Source organism: Pangasianodon hypophthalmus, chromosome 27 (assembly GCF_027358585.1).
Source record: "Pangasianodon hypophthalmus isolate fPanHyp1 chromosome 27, fPanHyp1.pri, whole genome shotgun sequence".
In the NCBI taxonomy this organism is placed as follows: Eukaryota; Metazoa; Chordata; class Actinopteri; order Siluriformes; family Pangasiidae; genus Pangasianodon; species Pangasianodon hypophthalmus.
The window spans coordinates 7,350,155-7,372,087 of record NC_069736.1 but is presented as its reverse complement, the minus strand read 5'-3'; the positions used below and the strand labels follow the sequence as shown (position 1 = coordinate 7,372,087).

The following is a 21,933-nucleotide window of genomic DNA, read 5'->3' as shown; positions in this document are numbered from 1 at the left end:
TAAATGTAAAAACAAAACAAAAAAAATCTACATTCAAATGACGTTACTCTTTCTTCAGTGGCTTTATCTTCCAAATGGCACATAGTGTATATAATATCGACATCATTATGTTTCTTGTTATATCCCATGTAATAATATGAGTTATGCGAGACATTTTCTGTACAATACATTTTCGAATAATGCTTTAACAAAATCACTTGCTTAAGGTAGAAACTGTAGTGTGTGTATATACAGGATTTTACAGTAATCACCAGGTGCTTGGGGGCAACAGCTGTCGCTTGTCTGTTTCATTTAAGATGTAGACACTAGAAAAGTTTACATGTGGGGGAAAGTAGAAAAGTTTATACTAGAAAAGTTTTCTAGTGTCTTTTCTAGTGTCTAGCGTTTTTAGCTAAAACAGCTTTTTTTTTTTTCCCTGAAGCTCCTGGTAGTGACCGTAAAACTCCGTATATACATGCACTCCAGGAGGGTGGGTTAATATCAGAGAGTTCAAAACACCTAAACAACTGTCAATCATTCTAGATTAATATGTCGATTGGCTGCCATTTTTATTGGTGGTGGTGGGCTAAACATCTTCAACAAGAAAACATTACAGTGCTTAAATTTTAAAAAAATCTTAAATGTTAAGGTTTATGATAAAATATTTGATAAGGGCTCAGTGTAGCACTGCTGCTAATGTCTTTGCAGCACCGAATTATAATCTCATGAATATTCAAATGCATCTGAATACTAAATATTTGATGAAATTCAAATTAGAATGCATTTTTAAAAGGATCTGCAGCCCTACCTGTTCCCCCACCTGAAGTTTTTTTTTCTTTCTAAGCCCATTATAAAGTTTGGTGCATCAATATCCAATCTTTTTAGGAGACAATTACAATGCATTTAAGAATCTCTAATTCGTCCTATCTTTAGTTATGTAAGGGTAAAACATTTATTCTGTTAGAAAAAAAAAAACAGATATACTTAGTGAACACTCCAGGAGCAGCTTTGCAGTATCTCTCATGAGGGAATCTGGATGGAAATTTTAATACATGTGTACTTGAAATAAGATCAGAGATGGTTAAGAATCCCTCTACTGGTCATAATAAGCATGACAATAGACGAGAAGCTACACTATCTGAATATTCTCTAACAGTAACTTCGCGGCTCCACCATTAAGAGCTCACTGGCATACAGAGTTTGCACAGGACAAATAGATTATCAGAAAAAAAACACAAGCATGACGACTTATCAGTGAGTATTAATGTGATGATGTTTCTCAGAAATGAACTGAAAGCTTTATGCCTCTCTCATTCGTCTGTATCACATCTTCATAAGAGAACTAACAGCTTTTTTTCCTCATGGTCTAGGTCAATGTGACCCAACAGAAATGAGCCAAATGCAGAGGGACAACTGTGTCTGAGTCGGCCTCCATTAAAGTGCTCTTATTTCGCTGAAATCTAAAAATCTAAAAAATTACATTAAAAAAAACAGTGATGTCATTCCTCACCGCTTTCCATGACACTAATTATAAACAGCCCATTCATTCCATCCACACTGACCTACAGGTGTTTGTGTGGGGAGCAAAAGGACACAGCGGTTCTGTGGATGTGCCAGTACTGCTTGCCTTATATTCTACATTATGCAAAGCAGGTGTTTGTAATGTTGTATTTTTAGTGCCCTGTCCTGCCCGAGAGGCAAACTGACCTGCCTTCTTCTGTTCAAACTCTAGCTGCTTTGTGAGTCACCTTTTAAGAAAAAAATTCAGATGTAAGCGGCTCTGTTCCAGCTGCTCCAGAATCACAAAAAAAGAGATTAGCCAGATCAATTGTATGGCAATACCGCTATTGTTTCTAGACCTATAAAGACCTTGTGCTTTGATTTCTAAACATTACAAATTGCTTGTGGCCTAAAAAAGGAAATTCCCTCCCAAACACCGATTGATCGTGCAAATTTATAGCACACTGCATCCTCTTTTTGGACTTATTAATGTTTATTTAATTTTTGTATTAGTTATTTTACTTAGTGTTTCTTTAATTTTGCTCTAAACTGATCAGAGGTTCAGGTGAAGCCTTTTTATCAAACTTGTAAAAACCATTTTAGTCATAGCTTGAATGCTCTCTTTGCTTGATATGTCTATATCTGCAGGTTTTGTTTGCATTACAACATGCAGCATTCCTCACCATTGTGAAGCTTGAAACAGGAAGTCACATGACAATTAAGGTCATAACAAGTCATGTTATTTGGGATTGGCTTCCTTTCACACATGGTGCGACCCTCACCAGAGTTCATGTGAAGATCAGAGATGAGTTCCCAGGATAGCATCTGGGATTCGTAGCATTTAATCAAAGTACTGAACTCTGAGTTCAAATGCAAGTTTGAAAATGCCCTAAGAGTTCAAGGACAACTCATCTAATTCAGCTTCATCAATTACCAGGTAGACGTTATCCTGGTCCTGAAAGGCGTACTGGAGCTGTGGTATCCAGGGACTGCTGCTGAGAGCCAGAATGGCCCGCTCCTCCTCGTAGAACGCCACCTAGAGGACAGACAGGAAGGGAAAAAAACACAGTGAGTGTGTTGACTTGTAGTCATGGTGAAAATAGAGTACGCTGAAACTAAATACTGTCTGATGATGTTAAAAACACAAGTTCTCTTAGGAAGGCGATATTTATGCCCTCCACGTACGTACCAGCAGCCTTGTGATACGCAAGAAAGAATGTCAACGTGCTGTAGCAAAGGTTTTAAAATATTAGATTATTGATTTGGACCACTTTGTCCAGCGTACTTTTTTAAAATTAGATAAGATAGCACTGATTTTATTAGATTTTTCCGGTACATTTATTTGATTATTTCATCAAATCGAACAATTTTGCTTCGTTTAGGTCACTTGATCTAATAAGGAAAATCTTATGATCCTGTTCCAAATCATTCCATGCACGTCAGACTGTGTAATCGAAATATTTAGTTATTCATTATCCATTTGTTTTTTTTATTTAATTTTTGTTTGTTCAAGTTCAACTACATGACCATCAGTAGTGCAAAGGTGACTCACATTGTCCTGTGTGCGCAGGCAGTGCTTGTCCATCACCTTCATGGCGTACACGTCTCCTGTGGCCTTCTCTTTCACCACCTGCACCTCAGCGAAGCGGCCACGGCCCACCACTCCTCTCACCTCGAAATCTTTCTTAGACGGCTGCAGCTGCTGGAGCTCTGCCACCACGTCTGAGACTGACACACACACACATACAAAATGATAAAAGAAAATCTCTACAACCTGATCCAATATGAATCATAAATTAAGTACAGTATCTTGATAAAATGAATGCGAGCATGCACTAGCATTAACTTCCTAATGTATCGGATATTAGCAGCAGTGAGGACCTACATTTGTTGACAAATCTGGCCACATGTCTGATCTTCATGAGCTCTGGAGAGCTGCACTCCTGATAGAGCAGAAGCAAAGCATCCAACAAGGTCTCCCTCCTCAACTCGCTTCCTCCAGCCGAGCCATACGCACTGCTCTTCCCCTAGACCAACATTACATACATACAGTATCAATAGCAAATAGAGACAGGACAGATTATAGACATTCAAGCAACACCTTTATACCCAATCTCCGTCCATTGCATCTGTAATGTATGTGTGATTACCAAGGACAAGAATTCTTAGCCTTTATGACTGCCTCCAAACTCTGATGCTATCCATCATACCCCAAATACATCTGTTTTAACTCTGATATACTCAATCTTCTTCAAATCCCTTCTGAAGAAAGAGAGGCGTATAGCAAAATAGTTTTCCATTGATTTTAGCTTGTTGTTTATTGCAGCATTATTGTTTTATTTTGAACTTCTTGGAACTCTTTATTTGCAGATAAAACTGTAAGACAGATTTACATTTTCCTTTTCCTACCCAGAAACCGCGAAAGATGCAAACTTTTGCACTATAAGGTTAATGCAGGGGTTCTCAAACTTTGTGCAGCAGTTTATAGCTTTAACTATAAAATAAATTCCACTGACCGCCCCAGCAAAGATTTATTAACATAATCCAGCTATTCAAATCTTAATCTCATTATTTAAATGTTTACAATAATATTTTGGCTATTTATTAGAGCCATAGAGATTTTTATCCCTGAATTTTCCACTGACAGAACACACTCAAGCTGACTTTATTTAAAAGTGTACTTGGTTCTACTTTCAAATAAAACCAATTCAGTTCCAGTTACCAGTCAAATAGGCTAATAACGATAAGCTCTCTATAATTAATATAACTTTGATAACAGTGGATTGTGATTTCCACCACTGTAACTAACTTGAAAAATCATGGTCCCCTTTGCCGTGCTTCACAGACTGCACTTTGAGAAGACTTTAGTGATTAGTGCCTTTACATTTTTGTGAAGAAGAAAGCGGCTTGCCTTTGGATGTTTGTACAGCTTTTACAGAACTTTTTTTGTAACCATATTTCTTTTTTGTTTGACCAAGAAAACACCTCAGACTGTTATTTAAAAAATGGATTTTTGTCATTTTTCCAGGTAAAATCTAACAATCTAACATAAATCCAGAAATTATCAATATTTTGATCTTTTATATCCTTCTAAATAAGGATATGAATGACCTTCTAAAATTTCATGAACGCAGATCATCATGAAACTGAGATTTCTGGTATTAAATACAGAAAAAAATGATTTTGAGGAAAATGGTTTAAAAAATACAATGTGTTGTAATGTGATTCATCTCTAGTACATGAGGTTTATAAGGAAATTGAAGTGTATATCATATAATGACATAATTTGACATAAACATCAGGAAACAAACTGTATGGGAATAGCAAATTCTTCAAAATTGGTAAGTTTAAGTTAATGCAGTGGGCATGAATGTACATCCGTCACAGGGAGCCTGGAGCCAACCCATCATAGGGCACAATCACACATACACACTCACACACTCCAGACAATTTAGAGATGCCAAACTGCCTACAATGCATGTCTTTGGACTGGGGGAGGAAACCGGAGTACCCGGAGGAAACCCTCAAAGAATGGGAAGAACATGCAAACTCCACGCACTTAGGACAGAGGTGGGAATCGAACCCCCAACCCTGGAGGGGCGATGTAAAAGTGCTAACCACCAAGCCACCATATGTGTACAAAAACAATGAAATTTTCTGTTGAGTTTTGATCATTTTACTACTACAGTTACTACAGAAAACATTATAGATGCAATGTATCTCAAAATCTGAAAAATGCTTGATATGACCAAAAGTGTTGCGTCTTGCATTAAAGACGCAAACCTAATTATTATATTTTGTGTTTCAAAAAGAGTTTAATAACTTGAATATAACATTTACTTAAAAAACAACAACAACAACAACAACAGCTCCACACCCAATGATTCATTGGTATAAGTATAGAGAAGTTGGGGATGTGGAGTGATGACAGTTTTGATTGCAGCATTGTGGTTTTCTGCCCCCTTCACTTTTCAAACAGCTGTTAAACTGCCCAACAAATTTCTACCTGGAAGATCTGGTTAAGTCTTGAGCTGCGGCTTGTGATGGGCTCCACTGAGGCCAGATCCTTAACGCTGCCATGTCCTCCATATTTAAACTTCAACATTGCTGGAGGGAACAGGAGTCAGTTTACATGTCAAGTGGATTTTAAAGGAGCTTTATGGCTCTGGACACATACAGACAAGATGGGCTGTAAATATGACTGCAGATTTGAACCAATGAAATAGTAAAAGTAGCTATCTTAGATTCTCTAAGCTGTATGGACATACAAGGACATATAAGGACACAGTGCAGTGTTTCCATAATTGCACTGTTTAGACTGGAGTGAGCAGCGCTAACGGTCAACATGGAGCCATTAGTGACTAATATATTAGCTAACACGCTAACAGTTCAACTCCAAACCTCAGCTAGACAATCCTTTATAGTTTAATAAACAACAAGTTTTAATTACACCGCACATTTACTTTGCTAAGATAAATAAACAAACATTATTAGCACTAAAGTCGCTCAATATCGCAATAGGCTGTGTCTTATTGTTGTACAGAGCTTAGCCGAAAATGTCAACAAATATAAATAAATAGAACAACAACACACGTTTGAATAACACCGTACTTACCAAATACGCATAAGAGTATAGTGTTGTATTCAAAAACTGACAAAAATATTTGTCTAAATAATCCTACTTCACGCGCGTATTCAAAACATCACTGCTGCTAAAAGCGTTGTCACTTCCGGGTGACTTTCAAATTTTGCGCGCGCTCCTAAACAGCTCATTGGCTCGAGGGGAAATTACGTCAGGAGGCTCCTTGGCTCCTCCCACTGTCCCTCGCACGCGCTCACAACAAAGCGGATAGATCATGGATCTTGTATTATATACGGTATAAATGTATACAGAAAAAAAAACATAGAGGTATTGAGCCATTTTAATTCCTGAAATTTCCGCCAGCAGAACACATTAGGTCCAAGTTGACATTACTGTTAAGAGTTACTGAGGTTCTAATTAAATCCATTCAGTTCAAGTGACCAGTCAAACCAGCTAATAACTTAAGAACTCTGTAATGAAGATAATAATAATGACAGGTTGTGATATCCAACACTGTAACTAAATAACAAAAATCATGGACTCCCTGGCTATTCTTCACAGATCCCATTCTGAGAGGAACTGAGCTAGGAGTTGAGCAATTGGTGCCTTTATATTTTTGTGAAGAAGAGTTCATAGTGAGCAGCTTAACTAATCAATCAATCTATCTAATCTTTATATTTTATTTACACAACTTCAGTTAGCATCAAATATTCAAGGTTTTACAGCACTAATTGGCACAAAGCTGCACTGGAGTGGTTCAAAACCATGAACCCTAAATGTGTTCAAATGGCCCAACCAAAACCCAGACCACAAGATTTTCCGCCTGAAAATCTCTGGCAAGAGTTGAAAATTGAATTTTCACCATCTAATCTGACAGAGCTTGAGTAGTCTTGCCAAGAAAAATGGACAAAAAAAATATCAGGATCCAGATCCAGATATCCCAGAAGATAGCTGTAGTAGTCAAAGGTGGGTCTGCGAAGGTAGCTTACCCAGGGGGTGAATACTTACGCAACCAAAAATGTCAGCCCTTTTGTTTAATTAACCTTTGTGTAAAAAAAAATTGCACCTTCAGATGTTAGACACATTGAGTAAATCGAATGGTAAAATATCCCAATTACTGTAACTCCATTTTAATTCCAAGTTCAAGGGAAAAGTTCAAGGAAGTGAATATTTATTTAAGGCGCTGTATTCAGCCATGATGGTATGTTAGGTTTTACTTCAGTGCATTATGCTTATTATATTTCCAACAGCTGGATATGGTTCATACCATATGGTTACTACATAGTATATAAGATATTATTGATCCCCAATGAATTGTTCTTCTTGACCGAACATTTATTAAACACCCAATAATTATTTTTTAGTAATCTCTTTTGTCATAGCTCACATGTAGGCTATGTAATAGACATCCTTTGAATGAAGAGGTTTCATTTATTAAGTTTCAGTAACACATTTATCCTGGTCAGGGTTGCAGGTGGATCCAGACTAGGCATGAGGAAACACCTGGATGGGGCGCTAGTAGATTACATGACATCATGCACAAACATTCACACCTAGGGGCGATTAAGAGTAGCCAACTGACCTACCGGCATGTTTTTGGGAGGTGGGAAGAAACCGGAGAACCCAGAAGAAACCCATGGGAACACTGAGAGAGCAGGAGAAACTCCTACTTGTAGAAATGTAGTTATGGTGAAATGCTTATTGTTCTAACACCTTATACTTAATCTCTTTTTCTATTCTTCATGTTGTCCCTCTTTTCCACTCTCAAATGTGTAAAACCAAGGACACAAAAGTCCGATTTGATATTTGCCCTGAAGGAGAAGCAGCTTCTATCCAATATGTACAGCATTCTCAGGGTTTTATCTATGTGGGTTCCACAGCATGGAGGTTCACCAATGCGGCGAGCATTGATTAGTCTTTTCCTGGATAACAGGGGACTGCTGGGATCCTGTTTCCGTGGTGATGGCCACAAACGCCATGGCAACAGCCCTGCAGAGTTGTCTCGGAAACAAGAACACTCAGATGAGGGCGAGATGTGAGAGACAGAAGGAAGTTCAGGAAAATGTTGCACGCATCAGAGCACACATCAGACAGAATGTTATTCTTGAGATGGAATCATAACTATACATCGAATGTAAATGTATTTTTCTCTATCAGGGCATACTGTTACGGAATGTATCTCTAAATTACTCTACACACATCCCATTTTAAAAAAATTGTATAAACCAATCATTGTGTTCTGTATTGCTGCTATATGCTCCTGCCCATTGCTAGCCTATTCACCCATATATTTCTTTAAAAAGATGTGTGTTTAATCATCTTACAGCTTGACTAAACAACCACAATCATGCTGCCCTGAGGTGAATGCTAAAGGCCAAACGAAGCCACTCACAGCTACACTAGAGCAGCAGATGGAGCTGTCACGCTAACATGAGTCTCAGTCACTGCACCAGCAGGAGGGACAAATGAGTACAACTAGAGCAAGAAAGACCATTGAATACATTAGCAAGATGGACCAAACAAGAGGGCATGTACTTACATAAGTAGAGAAAAATAAGTCACTGAACTCACCACTATCAGAGGATACCTGGACTATAGAGATGTTTTATATCTTTATTTAACTAAACACTCGTTTCAGGAAAACTTGGATAAAATTACACATTCTGCAGTACGTTCTTGAAGAACGTTGTTCTGGAAAACAGCCCAAAATGCATTTTTTTCACCAGAATTGAGTGGTAAATGCAATTAGTCTGCCTAAAGATGTCTATCTAAAGGATGAGATCAAATCTTGTGATTAGATCAAGTTATTGCATAGCTACATCATAGAGAAGCAAGCATAAGCCTAATCAATTCAGTTTGTAATCAGATAGTGGCTGTAAAAATGTCCCCAATGAGCCTGCACCGTCACGTCATCATCAAAACAGAGAAGAGCACTTACACACTCTGTACACACGACAGCAGACAAAACTGTAAAATCTTAAATGTATCAGAATAAAAAGACAATAACAAGAATAACTAAATTAATAACAAGAATTTAGTCAATAGAACAGAGCTGACAGAACGAATCAGCACTTTTTCCCCATCAGTGTTAGTGCGAACAGAGATCAGTAGAGCGAGGAGATGACGATGATGAAGCTCGGGTTTGAATTCCATGAGTGACTTTACCCCAGGTGATGAGACTAATACGCATGATGCTGATAACCAAAGTGAGAAGTGCTAGAACTTTATTTCTGGGATAGATGTAATAGAGAAATATATATCAGTTCAGATCATGTGAAGGGTTTTCCAGGCTATCACACATATATTTGATTAGACTTTTTAGTCATGCTGAGCTTCATGTAGGAAAAACAAAGTCAGTGTTATTTTGTTAGTAATTGCTTTGAGATAAGCTGACAGGATTTCTGACAATTGTATAAGTCATATTCATAAATGCATGTTATACTACAGTGCTGCTGAATTCTCAATTCTGATTGGTCAGAAGGTGTGCATTATTTCTGCAGAACAGCACAGATTAGACAGTAGTCTGTAATGTGGTTGTTAGAGTGAATGCATTAGTAATAACCAAATATGTTATTGTTGCTATAGGAACAGCTCATACACAAGGACTTGTACAGCAGACATGCCACATAACCTAAGGCTAATAATAAATGGATAAAAAAAATGTTTTTGAAAAATGTATAATTGTTGATGTGGTGATATGTTTTTTTTTGTTAAGAGAGTATCTAACTATGAACGTCAAAAAAACATGATGTTCATTAACAAATTCAAAATTGTAATTGTTGGCTAATTGTTGTATACACAGTGTATTTTGCATTATTTCACAGCACGACCCATTGTGTGTTATTCTTTACATGACGCCAGCTCTGACAGTAGGGCCGACTCTAATTCAAACGGTTTATATTAATGCGCTTGTTTCTATAGTAATAACTTACACAGGAACTCCACATAAACAGATTAAAAACAAGTGTAATAAGTTATATGATGAGGTTTTCTGTGAGGAGATGTTTATTTTTGGAAGGAGTCTCCAGTGTCAGTGCTTTCAGGGATTAAGCTGTAAAGAAAACAGAAATGTTTTCAGGACAGAGGGTTTTGTGGTTTCTTCTTAACACAAGCTGCATTGTCTTTCTTATTAACTTCAAAAGAGAGAAGTTATAACATGATAACGGGAACTAACTTGTTTGACAAAACTGTAATACATTTCGAAAACTTCAGGCAGGCATGACCAAAAAAAAAAAAACAAAAAAAAAAACACAGTCCATTATTTTAAAATGTTTATTATCATCGGTTAGATTCATGATAAGGCAAACAAAATGAATGAGTGGCAAAATATCAAAATATCTTTTTCCAGTGTACACCAGATCATTAAGCTTACACATATATAAAACACACACATAATGATGTTTACATAAAGACATGCGTGTTTGTATATGTACATCGTGTAGATTACAATACTGATATGCACGCGCACATTCACGGCTCGCGTTCAGGTTTAAATACTTGATGAGACCTGTTTGAACCTCCCTGCGCTAGGGGCCGTTTCACGTGTGTATTTAAACATGATTGGATTTTCCGTTAAGCTCTGTGTCTTGAATTCAAACCATAGCTGGGTTATGCTGATGTAATATGCTCCTTCCTAGATTTGACTGCTATTTAAAGACGAGTGTGCTCACACATGTGTATTTCTTTATATTTTAATAGGTATCTTGTACAAATATTCACCTGGATTTGGCAATATTTCCTCAACCGATATTTTCTGAAAGGATTAAAGATCCTAAAAAAAAAAAAAAAAAAAAAAAAGAATTACCATATTACCAACTTCAGTCTATTCCTTCTAGTATTCTCATTACTAAAGATACTCCACTCTATCACTGATATCTTTATGTACTAGATGAAGTGTCTTCAGATCCAAACTTTGTCCTGGAATTTGTAATGACTGGTAGCTGATTGTTGGCCACTTTGTCATCACACCTGAGTCCAGGTAAAGCAGGAGAGTGAAATCTGAAGGAGGTTGCCCTTGAGGACTGATTTAAATCTCCCAATAGCACTACTACGTGTAGGTCAGAATATAGTTATCCCTTTTCCATATATGAGTTCAGTTATTTCACTGCACTGAGGTCCAGTCATTTCCTTCAGCACTGTAAGAGCAAAAAGGTCCGGTTGGTGGCACCAAATCCCCTGTGCGACTGATTACAGTGGTATATTTTGTTAGTTAAAAAAACAAAAAAAAAAAAAAAAAAACAACATACAAAAACAAGTGAAAGGGAAAAAAAAATACAAGCAAAAATAATTCATCTATGAGGGGCTGGCGGCGATATGAGCGTTTGGTCCAGGCTGGACAGACTTCCTGTGAATCAAAAAAAACATGAGGAGCTCTCAAGAAGAAAGGGGCATGATTCTTCATCATTGTCATCCTCATTTGTGTCAAATGGCACAGTCTTGTCTATATGACACAAAACAAAATGAGCAGATGAGATACCGATACGTCACTGGATTTCAAAATAGGCGTTTACGTGAGGGCTGGCATGATTACAGACATAAAGGAAAACACTTCTCCTTTAAAGGTCACTGTAGCAGTGGACTTCCTCGACCTTTGCAGAAAGGACGTGGCAGCCACTTGAATCCATTTTCACTTAAATCTACATTTGAGTCTGCACAAGTCTGCTGTGCAAGTAAATATAATGTCCAAAAGGATTTCATTAGTAGATTTCTATATAGATATAGATACATCTCTTTAAATTTGATTTGGATCGTCTCTCTCGGGATGCTGCGTTCTATGGCTGTTCTCTGGCTCTTGTCAGTTCAGTGGCATGTTTAGTTGGCTCTGAGAGTGTAGCACTACAACTCCAGTCTGTTAGCAGCATTTCTTCCTGCGTTTGCTGTTCCTGCTGAGTTTGACCACTTCACTCTGCTGTTGCTGCTGCTGCTTGGCCATGGATTCTTTCCTCGCCTTGAGAACAAGCTCTGTAATGCAGTTGAACATCTGAGATGGAAAAAATGATACAGAAGATTAGAGAAACAAAAACACGGCAACCAAAAAGGATTTGCTAAATATGTACGACACAGACTTGTGAGATAAAGTGTGAAATGCTGGTGTCAGTCTTCTTTCACCCTTACAGCTCACACTCTCATCTGCTGCAACCTCTCTGCAATATTCCCATGTGAACAAGGAATTTAACTTTAATATCATTATTTAACTTGACACCTCTCAGCATGTTCTCTGTTGTGTAATATGATGTGTAATATGATGCATTCTGGGAAAACATTCAGTTACTCTCAAATAAGTCCAGGTATTTTATAAGCTGTCAGATAATTAAGCAGCATGGAGTCAATTTTCATAGTTATACAGATGATACACAGATGTAGATGATGCCAGTGTCCAGGATGAACTTGTAACCTGTCAGGCCAACATGGTTCACTGGATTAATAATAACTGGTACCAAACCAAAATCTGATTCTACAACCAAATAAGATAAAAGTCTTACTTCAGATTTAAACTTTTAAACTGCACATTGACCATATCACTAAAATCAAAAAACATACACAGTGAGTTTTATCCAGTCTCTGAATGCAAGATGCTTAAGTAATTAATCCAAAAATTAACAGCCTAAAACATCTGTAATGCATTGGAGTACTACAGTACTACATACTAAAGTAACACATCGATCTAGTGTTGGGGTTTTCTATATAAAAAGAGTAAGACAATGAAGATAAAGTAAGACGTTTATGCACCGAAAATCTAAAAGACATTACCATTAAATACATCTCTCCTCCATCACAGATAAAATGAAATTTTTTAACTTTAACTTCGCTCTTACACTTAATAATGGTTTTGTATTTACTATTTAATTTTATTTTGCCATTGCTTTTAATTGCTGCATTTTGTTATATTTACCTACTATTTATTTATTGTTTTATTACAGCTACATTTGTAACTTGACTGAAGCACTTTGACCTACATTTAAAGTATAATTAATTATAATTAAAAAGAATTAACATACATTCATTAAGCTAATTATTATTATTATTATTATTATTATTGTTCTTCTTCTTCTTATTACTACTACTTTATTTTATTGCAACATAAACTCATATTATGTGGGACATTATATACGCTAATGGTGAAGAATAATTTATTTATGATTATTTTTGTCTTTCCAAGCACACCCTCCTCTTTGTTTTGGCTCATGCTTCCAAACGTTGCAGTTTTATGGAGTTAAAGTTCATCTAGATGAAATTGGCACGAAAAGAAATTCCTTTCTCACATTCTCGTGTCCTTTCCTATTAGACTGACTTGCCATTTTTTTTTAACCTGCAAATTCTATTTGTGTTTGATCTGACCTCCTGGCTTGTTAAAGCCTGAATGCGGCAGTTGAAATGAATCAGTCTGTTTACTGTGCTTGTTGAAAAGAAAATCCATTTCAACAGTGATTAAATTACTTGTTTATATTTGGTAGAATTGGACCCAGTACCCAATTTTAAGTGGAAATAAGTGCTGGAGTAGTAAAACTGTCTCTGACAGTGGGATAAAAAACCCTCCTGTGCACAGTTCTAGCTCAAACCCTGCTGCTTTACAGTTTACTTACATCCTCCACATTGAGGTTCTCCTTGGCGCTAGTCTCAAAGAGCCGAATGTCCATCTGCTCCGCAAACTTCTGTGCGTCGGCCGTCTCCACCACCTTTGAGTTGGGGTCGTCATTCTTATTACCCACTGTACCATAAAGAGAAGGGTTAATAATACAGACTGGTTATAAGTGCTAATACTGATGACAAGGGCAAAGAAAACAATATCACCGCAATGTGAAATTATACGTTGAGATCATGATTTTAAATGTATGTTACATGTGACATGCGTGGTAGCACTTACCTAATATTCGACAAACATCGTCACAGTTCTGGTTGATTTCATGAAGCCATCGTTTAACATTTACAAAGGACTCTGCACTCGTCACATCATAAACCACTATCACACCATGTGTGCCTCTGTAATACCTGCAGAGAAACAGTTTTACATTTACTTCACCTCTGAGTGTAAATTCCATACACACTCTCCAGTATTAATTTCAACATTATGTCATGGGCCGCACGGTACTGAAGCGAGTAGTGCTGCTGAATCAAAACAATCCTGAGCTCGGTTACAGTCAGTATGAATGTTCTCCCATGTTCACATGGGTTTCCTCTGACCTTTGAAAAACAGGCTGCTAAGTGGACTGCCTACCATAAAGGTGTGAATGAACGTGTATGGCTGTTTGTGTGCATGATTCCGGATCCACTGTGACTCTAACCAAGAAAATGTGGTTACTGTAGATGAATGAATGAGCATTGAGACATTCAAGACATGCTCAATGAAGGCATCAACAGTTAAAACACTATTAAGGCTCTCAGAATGATTTTCACTGTTCGAATGCTTTTGCAATCTTCATCATATTTATAACAGCAAAAAAGGCAAAACGTCCATATTCATATATTTATGATTCCATGTTTCACCTCCAGTCACCTAACATAAGTCTAGCTAAACATTTTGGCTGACGTCTTGACCCTTGTGGCTTTGAAAATTGGATCATTTATTTCCAAATATTGGCTTAATTGTGTCTCCATTTTCATATTCAATGCGAAAAACAAACTATACCCTAAATGTGATAGTCTGAAGCTGAAATGTAGATATATTGGGTGCTCGTGCTGTTATCAAGATGAAGAGAGGAAGTGGGTGGAGTGACAACTGAGGTGACCTGTGGCTGCCTCACTTCCTGCGATCGTTTCCACAGACAGGAAGTGGTCACCTGAGATGAGATGTAAAAACTCATGTCATTCTTTACTCCAAGTTTAATTGGCTTAAAATGCAGGAACACATTTGAACCACGTTCACCATGATGACTGGAATTTGAGAGAGAACCTGACACATTCTTAGCACATCCACAAACTCCATTAGCACATCCACAAACTCCATTATTTATATTTGTCAGCTAGTCAGCAGTCTTTCTTGAGACTGGTATTTCATTTTCACTGCTGTTTGGCTGTAAAACAAGGCTCAAATTCACTTACTCTAATGACAGACCACACCACTGCACTCTTGCATACCAGCAAACCTCAATAACAGCTACAACAACAACTCTAGCATCTGTTCACCTCATACATCTACTGCAAATAGCTCAGAGTGTATTGTGAAGCTCCTTGGTTATGTAGAAAATGATTACACATAACACAAGGACTGAGATGTATTGAGATTCCTGCAGCCTGTCTGCAATTTGATACATGATTAAAAACTAATTAGCAGAATATAATTAATGTGCAAGCAAAGAAGATTGGGGGGGGGGGGGGGGGGGGGGAGAAATATAGATAGAAATAGAAGTTTTAATCATTTCTCTATGTTATATACTAACACACACATAACACAGATACTGTGTCTTATTCCCTGACAGCTTATTATTTCTATCAACCCAGGACAAACTGGTAGCTTGAGCAAAACCTCAAACAAACAAATCGTATATTAACAAAAAATAACATCAAAATAAAACTAAGAATTATACTTTGATCTTTGAACCCAATCTTCATGCAAAAGGAACTCAATTTATTGAATAAAAGGAAGGTAGTTCAGACTTGTGGTTTTATGCTGTCTGAAAAAAAGGAAGTGAGACACCTCAATCTACTGTTTTCTTGCCCGATGAGGTGGTGTTCATGCACAAATTGCCAATGCTGAACAGAAAACGACTGTGGGTTATTATAAAGGTAGCTAGGCTTTAAAATAATAAATACATTTAAATGTCCTGGAAAAAAAAAAAACAAACAGGCTAGTTTTTCCTTAAAAAGAAAACTAGGCATTAATTCCGTTTATACTACAGCGCTGTTGATTTCTCAGTTCTGACTAGTCAGATTAATTTTTGACAACAGCAGCTTGGACAGTAGCCATATCACAAGTAGTAGCTCCTCACAGCGATTGTATGGCAGATTCTCCACATAATCTAAGACTAATAACAAACAGACAAAAAAGTGTTTGTTATATAAGAAAAACATATAATTGTGGATATGACGTTTATTTCACATGTAGGGAATACGTCTCCAGTGTCAGCACTTTCAGTCAGAGGTAACGCTGTTTCTTTAAGCTTTCTCCATTGAAAAGCCTAAGGATGGAGGATTTCCCACTAACAAGCTGCAGTATCTGTCTTATTAACTTCGAGAGAAGGTGAAGAAAAGACAGTTTAGTTGTACTGAATTTAAGTGCCACCAAGCTGCCACTGCTGGGCCCTTAAGCCTCAACTGCTCAGTTTTATAAACGAGATAATTGTAAGTCGCTCTGGATAAGGGCATCTGCCAAATGCCGTAAATGTAAATGTAAGTGATAACTTGTACGAACTTGTTTCAAGGATGTTCCACAATATTAAATGTGACTATAAATGGATAAGAGGTATAACATGTCATTCTTTAATATTAAACCTGAACTGGCAAATTGCTGTAGTATGAGAGGATGAAACACTTTGGGTATGCTTTTATTGAAGAATAATCAACTTTGAGTTTTATTCCTTACTTTACTCCTTACTAAATAGTCATTAATATGTCCTAAAATACAATTTAATCATAGTTAAATGCTACAAAATCTCCTTTTTTTTTTTTTTTTAATCAGAGCAGTAGTGAGTGGCAACCTCCCATGCAACATAAGCAGCCAACGTTTACCAGTGGTAGAAGACAGCACAAGAAAAGAAGAACATTTTTGCAACACGTCATAACTGAAACTGAATGAAAGACGTCACTTCAGTTTATGTGGTTCAGCGGGAAAAAAGGAGTAGCTGACGTGATATTATTCCTAATTCTGAGTCATGCACGGTGTTTCTTCAGTTGCGTCCTTCTAATATTGTCCTGCCCAACTTCAACTATCCAGAAGAAAATTGAGAAGTCTTTCAATGGAAAAGCCCAACATCGCTGTTTCATAATCAGTCAATAGTCAGTTCAGCTTCAGCTGATCAGTTTCACTTATGAATCATATCAGACTCATACATCCTCCTTGACTCTGGCTGTGTCCACACGTACGAGTATCACGTAACGCAAATGACGATGGTGCAAAGCCAGCTCAGTTGTGAAGGTCTTGCCCTGCGGACTGAGAGTGTGGTACTTACGTTGAAGTGATAGTACGGAACCTTTCCTGTCCTGCCGTGTCCCAAATCTGCAGCTTCACCTTCTCTCCGTTTATCTCCACTGTCCGGATCTTAAAGTCCACGCCGATGGTGGTAATGTAGCTACCTGAAATACGGAGAGCGCCAATGAACTCAAAGGTCATGGTGATGGTGACAATGGTGTTCTGTCAGGATAACACTAATAATAAACACTGTCATAATCTGAATCTGGATGGATAATTTCATTTTCAGGACATTAAATAAAAATAACTGAAATTACTCTACTGACTCATTCCTGTTTTGCAGGCACTTGGTTACTACCAGACACTGGGATAGGGCAAGGGATGGTAACAAAGCCATGATGCCACCTTTTGTTGTTATTTTTACTGTCATGTGACTCGCACTATAATTAAGTACCTGTGCTGCATTTGATTTCAGATTTGTATGTTTTTATTCCTCACAGTTTTGTTTTCTGGGCACTGATACGATATATGTCCAGACGTATGTGGACACCTGACCATCACAGCCATTTGTGCTTGCTAAATATTCCATTCCAAAACCATGGGATTTAATACACAGTTGTTCCCCCTTTGCTGCTGTAACAGCCTCCACTCTTCTGGGAAGGCTTTCCACAAGATTTTGGAGTGTGGCTGTAGGGATTTGTGCTCATTCAACCACAAGAGCGTTAGCGAGGTCAGACACTGATGGTGGGTGAGGAGCCCTGGTGCACAGTCAGAGTTTCAGTTCATCCCTAAAGTGTTCTGTGGGGTTGAGGTCAGGGATCTGTGCAGGCCACTCCAGTTCTTCCACACCAAATTTGGCAAATCATGTCTTCATGTAGCTTGCTTTGTGCACAGGGGCAGTGTCATGCTGGAACAGGTTTGGGCTCTTAGTTCAAGTGAAAGTAATCTGTAATGCTACAGCACACAAAGACATCCTATACAACTGTTTGCTTCCAACTTTGTGGCAACGGTTTGGGGAAGAACCACATATGGGTGTGATGTTCAGGTGTCCACATACTTTTGCCCATATAGTGTATTTAGCTCAATTTTCAATTTCCCACCCACTAGCTGGCTCTCATTTGTCGTACAGCAGCTACCAACCGGGGAGGATGAAGGCTAACACGTGCTTCCTTTGATAAATGTGAAGCCAGCCAACTGCATCTTTCTGAACTGCTGTGTCACAGGGCAGCTAAATACACTTAGAGCAAAGTGCTATGAAGGGGAGAGAGAGAGAGAGAGAGAGAGAGAGAGAGAGTGACGCCATCCCCCCACCCATGCCCAGGCCTGCTTTCTTGGACTCCCGGCGACGGATGGCTGTGGCATCATTGATATTTAAACTCGATCTCACTAAGACAAACAGGAGCAGTGTGATTTTAGGTTTCGTTCATGAGCCAAATCCGTCCTCAACACAAGCGGAATCTCAAATGGCGTCTTACTCCCTGTATATGCTCACTATATAAGTATAATATTGTACGTGACACTGTAAAGTGTATGTACTGCACTGTATGCCTGACAAAATGGCATTTGAGATTCAACCACAGAAAACAAGTGACTCCTGGCAAAGACTGTGCTATGATGAAAGTATTGGCACCCTCTGCACTGTTTGAATGGCACATTTCCTGCAGGCCAACAAACTTCCTTTGTTTCATGCTCTATTAAATCCCAGTTAGAAAGACAAGCAACAGTGCCGCACACATTTTAAAGTACAGCCCCTTTTTAAAATTTGTTAAAGACTTTCAAACATTCAATAGTACTTTACAAATCAATTAGGTGGTTGATAACATAATGAATACTGAATTAGCCCTTTAATTGTGTCCATCATCGCACAACTTCCACAGAACTCCTTCGACAGTCGTGGCTGCTGTTATGTGTTGTAAAGCAAACACAGGTACTTGACTGGAGCACAGATGGCTCTGGATTCGGATTAGTGCTGGATCACACTCTCAGGCGGAAAAATTCAACTTGAAATTTTACAAATTATTCCAAAGTAACTCGAACTGTGTTATGTTTTGCTACTGCAATGGTTGGAAAAGAGCAGACAGTGGGAAGTTTCCTACCTGAAAACGTGTTGTCTGCAAACCTCAGCAGCAGACTGCTTTTCCCCACACCTGTGGATGGAACACATTAAAGTGAAAGTAATGAGATCAGTGACATGCATTAGCATACAGCCATTCAGTGACCTATGCCTGCACTCTATTCACTATATAGTGAATTCACTATTTTGAGAAGCCATTTTATAGGCATGTCTGAACACTTCCATGCATTTCATTATGCACTGCTTTAGGTTCCTACGCTGTGCACTACCATTTGTAGAGAATAGGGAGTAGGGCACATTTTGGTAGCTGGATGAGACAGAGCAGCTAACAGGCAAATTAATCACATAAACTGTGAATACTTCAACATACATCGTACTTTGGACTGAAACTCGTGACATTAAACAGCCCAAGCTGTATAACTTTCTGCCCATCAGGCAAGCCAGAAAGTCCCAATGACCTGCTTATATGCGTTATGTCATGAGGCAGCACACTGTAGGCACATGACATGAAAAATTTGCTAAACAATAAAATCTAAATTAATGAAAGTTTGAATAAAAATATTCATACGCATGAATGCCTTAAGAAGCATGTTTGATGGCAAAGTTTGTTCACTGTATTTTTTTTTTTTTTTATTAAATCACAAGTGAAAGCCAGAATGTTTAATAAACAGTCTCATCCTAACAATTTGGAGTTTTAATAAGAAATCCAATCGAGAATTAAAGTTAAAATCTGAGTCAACACACTTACAGTCACACCTTAAAGTGACACTCTATTATTTGGTTTACAATTTCTTAATGCAAGTCTTAATGCATTTTGAAACACTACGATTATGTATTTTGCTCTTTCAGCGATTATAGATTAAATAAACACAGAAATCAATGCATTTTTTTTGTGGTTTATTGTGTTGCCCTGATGCACCTTTTTTTTAAAAAATACTAGATCAGTGTTTCTCAATCTTGGTTGATATTTTGGTGTTTTCTTTGCAGCCAACTCAACTGATTCAATGCAGAAGCAAATGCACAAATCTGAACTAGGTTGAACTGGGCAAGTTGGAGCAAGCAAAAAAGCCAAATGTAGAAAAAGAGATCATTTTCGCTTTCAGTATATCAGACTGAAAGGAGCCATAAAGACATTCGCCAATGTATGCAAGTTTCGGAGTGACAGTTCACGTCTCAAAGCTACCACAAGCGTACAGACTCAAAAGTATCTAAAAACAGTACTTTCACTTGAGAAGTGGACTTAAATAACCAACGATCACCTGACATCAACTGGCAAACATATGCAGGAACACTTATGTGCCTACAATTGCCTTAAAATTCATAACAAATTAATTAATTTTTTAATCACTCATAGAAGCCCATAAAGTCAACCCATAAAGAGCTTGTGCAGCCTTAATAAATGATTACTGTTATGATTTCTGGCTTTGTGCTTACATCCAAGTCCTAGTGATATCTTATAGCTTTCTTATTATTTATCACCATGGATGAAATATCATATTACTCTTACAAGACAGAACCAACACATCCATAACTCACCAGCTCAACCTTGAACACATCACAATAACTTAAAGCAAAACTGAGATACATGATGAAATATTTTGAATAAACCTGATCTCAGTTTACAGTTATCAACTTTAATCTTTTTTAAGTTCATATTTGACCCCGTTCATAATGACTTTTGTCTCATAATGAATCCCAATGTGCAGTCTGAGTTGTACATCTATATAATGACTAAATAAAAGGCAAAACTTTAGTGCAAACAACTCACAGTGATGAATGATTGTGTTAAGAAATAAGACCACATATGACACTTTATTTGGCGCATGAAAATCATCCATATTCAAATAATCAGTCTGTCTAATCATCAGTGTATCAGACCAGCTAGCATGATCACAGGTTAACACTAACTGCATACCTGAGTCACATTTAGCATAAAGCTACATTACAAAATTATAAAGTCTTTTTAATCGCCGGTTCCATGTTTACTACTACAGCGGCTCGGCTAACACCACTTCCCGCCCTGGACTACATACGCTAACGCTAACCGGCTATAGAGAGAGACAGAGAGAGAAACACAGAGTGTGTGTTACTTAGCCACCGGCTAAGAAGCTACTTAAATTAGCTAGGGTGTATCACACAAATATATATCTCAACTCTAAATTAATTTTACCACAAAATGGAGCTGGTAGTGCTAAATTATATCTAAAGCAAAGCTCCACCAAGACAAAGACTGAATTCCCCAGTTCGCCGCGAATTTGCTAGCAGAGGCCCGTTTCCCGTCCCGCATCCCCGCTCTTTCCTTACCGCTGTCGCCGATGATGAGCAGCTTGAAGAGGTAATCGTAGTCCCGCGCCATGGCACTGCTCGCTGGCTCCCCGCCTGCGCGTCGTTTCCCGTTTCAATGTCCGGTGTGTGAAACACAATGCTGGGTGTAAACCGGTGTCTCCCTTCCCCCCCGGCTGAGAGATTGTAGTCTTTCTACGGAAGATATCTCCCCTTAGCCGGCGGGTATTTTCGACACTTTCGACAGCGGCTCACACCCTGAAGACATGCGGCTGCTCTGCGCGCTGTTAGCCTGCTGCTAGCTGCGGTTTATAATTCCACCCGCCCTGCTAGTCAAGGAGCCGCACTGCGCATGCGCGGACACACAATCGCACCTATGACGAGCATCCAATTTTATTCAACGCAACGACCAAAAAAAAAAAAAAAAAACCCTCCTCAATCTGCAGCCAT

The 21,933-nt window shown here is 38.1% G+C and overlaps 2 protein-coding genes across 8 annotated transcripts in view; both read right to left on the bottom strand.

The window, feature by feature from the left end:
• The window catches only part of cita (citron rho-interacting serine/threonine kinase a), an 87,365-nt gene extending 81,116 nt beyond the window's left edge, over window positions 1–6,249 (bottom strand). For all 7 annotated transcript variants that reach the window (XM_026921954.3, XM_034300631.2, XM_026921957.3 and 4 more), the window contains exons 1-5: window positions 6,095–6,249; window positions 5,486–5,586; window positions 3,365–3,506; window positions 3,032–3,207; window positions 2,414–2,515 (exon numbers count right to left, since the gene is read on the bottom strand). In XM_026921954.3, coding sequence (XP_026777755.1) covers window positions 2,414–2,515; window positions 3,032–3,207; window positions 3,365–3,506; window positions 5,486–5,584 — 519 coding nt within the window. In that variant the 5' untranslated portion in view covers window positions 5,585–5,586; window positions 6,095–6,249. The remainder of the gene's footprint in view (window positions 1–2,413; window positions 2,516–3,031; window positions 3,208–3,364; window positions 3,507–5,485; window positions 5,587–6,094) is intronic.
• A 4,070-nt stretch (window positions 6,250–10,319) lies between these two features.
• rab35a (RAB35, member RAS oncogene family a) lies at window positions 10,320–21,878 on the bottom strand. The gene is made up of 6 exons (XM_026922294.3): window positions 21,505–21,878; window positions 19,223–19,273; window positions 17,167–17,290; window positions 13,926–14,050; window positions 13,645–13,769; window positions 10,320–12,041 (listed from the first exon to the last, which is right to left on the bottom strand). The coding sequence occupies exons 1-6, from the start codon at window positions 21,554–21,556 to the stop codon at window positions 11,913–11,915; spliced, it is 606 nt and encodes a 201-aa protein (XP_026778095.1). The 5' UTR covers window positions 21,557–21,878; the 3' UTR covers window positions 10,320–11,912.
• Window positions 21,879–21,933: the final 55 nt, after the last annotated feature.

What these genes read in the sequence shown, in the direction of transcription:
- rab35a (XM_026922294.3), bottom strand. Translation starts at nt 21,556, where the DNA reads ATGGCGCGGGACTACGATTACCTCTTCAAGCTGCTCATCATCGGCGAC. An exon ending in TGCAGACAACACGTTTTCAG is followed by an intron (nt 17,291 to 19,222) that starts GTAGGAAACTTC and finishes TCCGTATTTCAG; the next exon opens with GTAGCTACATTACCACCATC. An exon ending in TTCCGTACTATCACTTCAAC is followed by an intron (nt 14,051 to 17,166) that starts GTAAGTACCACA and finishes GTTTCTCTGCAG; the next exon opens with GTATTACAGAGGCACACATG.